This window comes from Limulus polyphemus, unplaced genomic scaffold, assembly GCF_000517525.1.
Source record: "Limulus polyphemus unplaced genomic scaffold, Limulus_polyphemus-2.1.2 Scaffold354, whole genome shotgun sequence".
Taxonomy (NCBI): domain Eukaryota; kingdom Metazoa; phylum Arthropoda; class Merostomata; order Xiphosura; family Limulidae; genus Limulus; species Limulus polyphemus.
The window spans coordinates 200,920-208,892 of NW_013665964.1; the positions used below are offsets into that span (position 1 = coordinate 200,920).

At 32.1% G+C, this 7,973-nt stretch overlaps 1 protein-coding gene across 1 annotated transcript in view; it reads right to left on the minus strand.

Annotated features, from left to right (window-relative positions):
• LOC106457635 (regulator of G-protein signaling 6-like) overlaps positions 1-7,973 on the minus strand; it is a 34,271-nt gene that overhangs the window by 19,977 nt on the left and 6,321 nt on the right. The window contains exons 2-6 of the mRNA XM_013917069.2: positions 6,737-6,843; positions 6,222-6,361; positions 4,296-4,392; positions 3,754-3,804; positions 1,069-1,175 (exon numbers count right to left, since the gene is read on the minus strand). Of these exons, the coding sequence (XP_013772523.1) occupies positions 1,069-1,175; positions 3,754-3,804; positions 4,296-4,392; positions 6,222-6,299 (333 nt within the window). The 5' untranslated portion in view covers positions 6,300-6,361; positions 6,737-6,843. The remainder of the gene's footprint in view (positions 1-1,068; positions 1,176-3,753; positions 3,805-4,295; positions 4,393-6,221; positions 6,362-6,736; positions 6,844-7,973) is intronic.

Sequence of the window (7,973 nt, forward strand, 5' to 3'; positions counted from 1 at the left end):
AATGAAATACATAAAAGAAAGATCACAACACCTAGTTTTGAGACTAAAAAACGTAGATTTCACACAAACAAATCAGGATGAATGATGATGCATATTCGTTTGACACCAATGTTCTTCCCTTTTCTTCAGTTTGTTTGTATTTTTGTTAACAAACATAATAATAAAACATGTTCATTGTGGCAAACGAAATAATAACTTGATCTAAGTAAGTGTTTTTTTTTTCTCTGTAGAAAATCCTTACGTGATAGAAAAAATAATAATATTATTTTCGAAATATGCGCAGCTGAATTATGGAAAATCCGTTATTAAAACCAAAACAACTTTTATGAAGTTTAAATTCACAGACCTGTGTAATTCAGTAATATTCATAGCCTTCACATGAGGTTGTCCATGTTTCGTTATTAATAGATATTAAGTGTAATGAGATTCCAGGTCATTTGATTATTTTTCATATTCAAATAACGGTTAATTTCAAGGTGTGATAGGAGGCTTGTAAACCTTGATGAACTTCAACTCCCTGTTTTATATTTTTTAACAATACCAGGAAATATACGAGGCCTTTATTATAATAGCTTTTTGGGTTGGAGCGTATTCTTTTACTACTATAGATTTACCTTTAGATGAGGGCTTGCTCTGGACATGCTTGGGGTTTTTCTGTCCTAAATGCTCTGCTGTAAGAAGTTTCCTCTTCCATGAAAAACACTAAAGGCTTAGACTCGACTTCGTTTAACAACCTCGGTTCAGGAAGAACTATGACATACCTTAGAGCCACAAGCCTACTCATTACAGTATTACACACTAAGTGATAAGAAATTTACAATGAATTTATTGTATGTAGCTCTTCATTAAACGTGTTACCCATGGTGCCACGGCTCCTATCTATGGCAATACTCCTATCTATGGCAATACGCCACTGCATTACTACAAGCAAACCGTTCTTATCCTAGTGATTTACCTTATAACCAGCACAACAATTATAACTAACAAACAATGTAAAGTCCTGGGAGAGCAATGATATATATTTAACCTTTAGCTTAAATATTAATATCTAAAAAGTATGAAACTAACCTGAAATCTGTAAAGTGTGCCGTCATCCTTCAACGTAAGCTTTGTGTCATTTACAGGAAAGAAATATCCATGTTGACAGATTAGGTTGGCCAAATGAATGGCTTCAGCTGACAAGCAAAACAAAATCAATTCATAGGATGTGAACCCCAAACGTTTACTTCTTAAACTTTTTTAAGTTTTACTATTTTTTTATATTTTGAATGTTACAACATTATATACTTAAATTAAAATAGATTAATCTGTTATGCACACGATAATACTAAAACGAGAAATAATTATATTGGTTTCATTAAAGCATCTTCGGTGATGCCTTTCTTCAGGTAGCGTACTGTACCATGTATGTACCACAAAGCTCACTCAATTTTAGAGTATGTTTCATATATATATAGATGTTTTAAATTTTTCTAAAGTTTTAGTTCGGAAAATTGTAAATTCGGCCAAGGTCATGAACTATTCTAACCCTAAGTGCTATTTTCTGCAGCAGGGTCCAGTAACGGAATATCTTATTGTGTCCCACTATCGTTCACTGTACCAGCTTTGACATTGAATCATTGTACACTACTATAACACTAGAAGAGACCACACACCTGAGTGTTGATTTGATTTATTATGATAATTATGACGAAGTAAACATTCCAAAATAATGTTTTTAATTAATTAACTGCTACTAAAATTGCTCATTTTATTTTGAATGGAAAGTTCATTGATCGGGTTAACGGTATTGTCATAAACCTTAGTGGCTGGACAAAGTGCTCATAAGACTTTAAACCACTCTACTGTCGCAGGTATATGAATGACGCTTTCACCATTTTTAAAAATTCTGATCAGGTCACATGATTTTTACAGTAGACAGAGCAGTACGAAGTTTACTGTTGAAAATTCGGAAGGTCATAAATGTCCATTCTTGGACACTTATAAATAATAATAATGGCCATTTCAAATGTGAAGTGTACCATTAAACAACTTCTACAGGATCGTATTTTAACTTATTTTTTTTAAGAATGTTTAGATAAAATACCTCTTCATCGTGCTTACGAGATATTTAACACGTATGAAGATTTGCGTATATAATTTATGAATATCAAAGAATTTCTGTGTACAAGGCCCTGCATGGCCAGGTGGTTAGGGCATTCGACTCGCAATCTAAGGGTCGCGGGTTCGAATCCCCGTCACACCAAATATGCTCGCCCTTGTCACTGAAATTAAAAAAGGCTTCAAGCAAGTAATTACAATAGTTAATTCAGTAGGTTATAAAACTGTAAAACAATTGAATACACCAAATTATTATTATTAATTCATATGAACTAAGTATACAGATTTAGAAATAAGTTAACAAACAGTTACTGGAAAATTAAATTCCTAATAAAGAAAACAATACAAATAAACAAAGAATTATTATACAAAACAGTAAAATTAAAGCAAAGAACCAAGATCAAGTTTGAGGATGTATTTATATATCAGCTTTTGGGTAAATTTACCTTAAAACTAAAGGAAAAGAAACAAAATTGAAGAGAAAGCAAGATTTCAATTCCCACTTTTTTACATCTATATTTATAAGAATTCTATCTGGTTTACTTAGAAAGTTCCCGTCTTTTTTGCTGTGATCTAATCCCTTGCAGGTGCTTCATGAGATCTAATGTCATGGCCATTCTATAATAAAAAAAAAACTAAAGTAATTAAAGTAAACTAAAGTAAAATTCTCTCATTTTCGATTCACGTTTAATGACATGCTCGGCATAGGGCGCACGACTCGCAATCTGAGGGTCGCGGGTTCGAATCCCCGTCCCACAAAACATGCTCGTCCTTTCAGCCGTGGGGGCGTTATAATGTGACGGTCAATCCCACTATTCGTTGGTAAAAGAGTAGCCCAAGTGGATGGTGATGACTAGCTGCCTTCCCTCTATTCTTACACTGCTAAATTAGGGACGGCTAGCGCAGGTAGCCATCGTGTAGCTTTACGCGAAATTCAAAACAAACAAACAATTTAATGACATAATTAATAAAGACAACACACAAGACCCTTAGAATAGATTCTAGATGAAAAGTTTAAACTGAGTTAAAATAATAATTGTTGAATTAATCTTCTTCACTAAAATCCATCTGTAGATATCAGAAACTTCCGGTGACTCAGTGGGAATCTTTATGGCTTCTAACGTTAAAATTAGGGGTTGATACCCGTTGCGGTCACAGTGCACATAATAAATTGTGTAATCTTGACTACGGGCATGGCTGTGAAACTGCGAACTGAAAGGTATGTGGTTCAAGACGTGATCCTGCCGAATGCGTTTTTCCACTGTGGGCGCTTATAAAAATAACTGATTAAAAAATAACAGTCAATTCTATTTGCGATTCAAGGAGTCAGACAGAGCACTTGTGTAGCAGGTGCTGCTAGCTGGCTGCCTTTTCTTTTGGACAGTTTTTCAAACTTAGAGTTGACTATACGTGAATTTTAGGGGTCTCCGATCTGGACGTTGTGTGCGTGTGGTGCCATTCAGGTTGAAAATTCAAATTTCTTTAATTCAATGAATATTAACAAAATGACAACTTTCTAAGTACTCGAAATTGTAAGGAAAGTGAAATAAAGAAAACTAATGAATAATGAAGGAGAAAATAAAATCCCGAGTAACCCCGCTGATAGGTAGTCTAAAACATGTTTAAAAAATTAATAGGCATTCAAAGTCTCACCTAAATCTTTGATATTGAGTCTGTTCATCAGCCAATCCACTAGATCAAAGCCTAGAAAAAGAGAGAATAATTAAGTTACCTCTATCACAAGTTATGTAATATAATTTTATATAATAATATACTTGTTCAATCTCAATCTGGTTAAATATGGCATAAGTTAAATAAATTCTTTCAGGAAGTAGAAGTTGAAAAAACCCAAAATTTTCTGCCTATCAGCGAATTTCATTGCACCTCATAGTACCCTGATTTATAAAATATTTCTAACTTGGTGAAAGGGGACAACCCCTTTAGTGTTTTTTTTGTTCTAGCGCTCTTGGAATTCCTAGAGTATCTTGAGAGGTGTGCTACTTTACAAGCTGTTTTTAGATACGTGACGAAACGTTCCGTTAGTTTTATTTTTCTAGCACCTTAACATTCATAATGTTCTTTTAAACACAAAAACGGAGTATTATTTGGAGTCAACTATCACTACCTTCAGAAGATTACTGTTGTTCACACAAATTGAAATTAGATGTAAAAAAAACAACAATACATTAACCTACCCATAAAAACAGAGGGAATGAATGTGAGAAATAGTTTCTGACTTCTCACAGGAACGCCTGATTCTGGATGCTGCATCTCTCGAATTAGTCGTTCGATCTGAAAGAAAAGCAGAAAATAATCACTTAATTTTTGGGTTGCGGTTTTCTTTTTTATATGGAAAATGTTGAACAGTATGGCTAAGGACGTTTAGTTTATTTAAATATTTTAATGAATTGTACCGGATGGTGACAAAAGTTCAACTTAACCTAACACCAGAAAAACAGCAGCTTTTGTTAGGCTTGTTTCTTTTTAAGCAAAAAGCGGGACAATGATATCCTCTCTTCCAAGTTAGAAAACTTTTATAAATCAAAGTGTTCTGGAAAACAAATAAGTTCACTAATAGGCTTAAAATTCAATATTCTTTATCTTCTGCTACCTAAACGATGTAGAACCCTGAACTGGTTTGTTATAAGCTTTCAAGCTTATCGCTAAGCCACTGGGGACATAATTTGCTTTTTAGGAAATAGACCATGATTTACGCGTATCAACATGCTCAATATATAGTGCTGATAAACTTTATGCATTTGAAATAAACACTTTTATATAAAAGTATGACTCGAATAAACAATTACGAATTTTTAGCTTACACATCAACAATATAAGTGAGATATTTGACCGTTATTTATAAAATTATAAGACTTGTTGGTTGGTTTAAAATATGTGTGCAAAGCAATACAAGAGCTATCGATGCAAGCCGTCCCTAATTTTCAACTGATAGACCAGAGAGAAAGTAGCTAGTCGACAACACTCGTTACCAACATAATAAATAATCTTACAACGGAGCTTTTAGCAATGGAAAGATGCAGTGCTATTGTGGAGATGCACGGCCGTCAGATAGAGCATGACCGCACGTGGCGAAAAGGACTGTAATGACATGAGGAGTCTCCAAATTCGTTTTAATATAACGCATTCAATCTCTGTATACTTTGTTAAAGCTTTTGTCCTTTAGTTCGTAATCAGTCAATATACAAAATACTGATAAGCCACATAGCCGTCTTTTCTACACTTATGGAAATTAATAAAATTTCCTGTATTAACAATAACATTTTAAACCTTATATAGAGGTAAATGTGATATGCTGAAGTTCAAGATGCTATTATTAAGGTTTTGATGGTGCCTTCTCGGCCTTTGAATTTTTGTTTAGGAATGAACACATTTTAATTAAGCATAGCTCAACGAAACAATGCTTATATTTAACTTGTAATGTTTGTTTTAGTATGTTTATTTTTCGGTTTACATTGGTTTCCATGGTGCTTCAGAAAATATTTAGTTTTCTTAAAATCTGTAGAGTTTTGTTTGAGTTGCGAAGCAATATTTTTTAAACATCAAAACTTATTATTCTTGTTTTTTAAATAACTTTTGTTTATTTCTTGTTAGACACGATCCCACACAATGGGCTATCTGTTCTGTGGTCACCACGGTTATGGAAACCTGGAAGGCTTAATGTTATAAGCCTCCAAACTTACTGCTGAGCCACTGAGGGCTTTTTAATAATTAAACATCAGTTTTGATGTATTTGAAGGATTTTTGTATGTTGCATTAGCCAGGTGCATGTATGCTTCTGTGCTATGGCTTCCATGTCGCTTAGTGAAATCGAACATCGTGGTCTCTCACAATCCAGGCATAAGTTTTTCATTAAATCATAAATTAATTACAATATAATCAACCTAAAGTTTTATAAAATAAAATACAGCTATAATACGAAGTATATTCAGATATAAAGATATGGAATTTCAGCTAAGTAGCTACTAAACTTGAGTCTTGAGATGATCGTAAGATTAATAATATATATATTTTCGACAACGAAAGTGTATCTTATAACTTAGAGGATATGCACTTGTAATTTGTTTTCTAACTTATTTAGATATTTGAACAATATTACATACTTTACTAAAGATGATTTCCCGAGGAGCATCTTGTTTATTTATTTGATCCATTCCTTTAAATTCAACAATCCTGGTCATAATGTAGCAAGTCGTGGTTAGTACTTCGTCAGACCACCATTTTAGAACATTTTAATGACAAGCTAGATGAAAGAAAATCAGATTATTCAGTTTTTTCGTTATACCAGAATGTTTTGATCCTGAATGAAGTGTTTACAAAAATACACTACAGGGCTTAGTGTGAAATGACAAGTACTTTTATCATAATATCAAATATATTCAAATACATTGCTGAATAACGTTTTAAAATTAACAAGTAGATACCCTGCAAAGTAGAAACTAGGACTACTTTAGATATTTTATAATTGCTTAGAACAGAATGAACTTTGAATATTACCAATGAGATATGAAATGAACTTATATGAGTGTGGCCTATAACTATCTGTTTATAATCAATATTAACATTGACATAGAAATTTTTAATTTCTGTAGTTTCTGTATGGGAGCGTGTTACCTACATGACAACAGTTTTCTTAGAGTTGTAGCTTGCGTGCATTAGAAATTAGTCATTATTTCAAAATCTCCTGGGCCGCTGTTTGTGGGTGGTGTTTATTCCAACGTAGAACTGAATTTAAAAAAAAATGATTCCATAAATTTCAAGATTTCTTTATTGTAGGAAACGCTTAAAGAGAATAATGTTAATAACCAAAAAAACTTTGTGGGTCCAGAAATTAGATCTAGAATTGAATGTTAATCAGTCTGCTTCGACTTTACTGCCAGAATTATAATTAAACTTTTCTTTGTGCATTAGGATGATTACTGAGTTGTCAAAATCTGGCATATTTAAGAACTTTGTAGGAACGACAAATGAATGGTGAAAATGAAATGATTATGGGATTTTATAATTTTTTATGTTTATAGTTAAGGGTTTTAGATTTTAGTTCCTTTTAATGGTAGGTGTATTTATGTGTAATTATGTATTTATTTAGCGTGTTAATACAGTATTGGTGATAGTGTAATTATTTAAAGATATGTGTAGCACTTTAAATATCTAGTGTTATCATGTACGTATCTTATTGGTCACTATATTTATTCTGAGGTTACGATTTACAAATAATGTTCCATTAGCTCAAATTATTCGGAAAATACATAACGATGATGTTTTTATAGAAATTTAGAACTGCTAGAAGGCTCTACTTAAAACTGAGGGAAAATAGATTACATGTTAAATATTTGAATGAATGAATGTAATATAAATTGGTTTTTAATAATTTCAACTTTGAAATGGGAAATTTTAAATTGAGATAAAATAAATACTACAAAACTAACTTATAAAATTAGAATTAAAATGTAAACTAAAATTGCAAAATCAACTTACAAAAAATGGGGGAATTTGGTAAAAAAAATTGAAAAGATTGTATTGAATTTCAGAGAAGTAATATCCTTACTGAATATACATTAAAACGTGGAAAGTTAGTGTGACTACTTTTTTTAAATCCTACGTGTTATTCATAACTTGTCTGATTATCAGTTGATAGAAACTGAAGAAAAGAGTATTACTAACATGAGGTTTAAGATTTTCAATTAGTCTTAGAAAGTTAGATTATGTAGATTATTTCGTGAATTTTGAATAGTTATTATTGAATTTAAAACTCATACTCTATCAATGCTAGGTTTTTACGGTTTTGCTCCTAAGAAGCTGCATAAAACTTATCTATAAAAAACTTTTGGTTATAAGACATATTAGTTCATAGG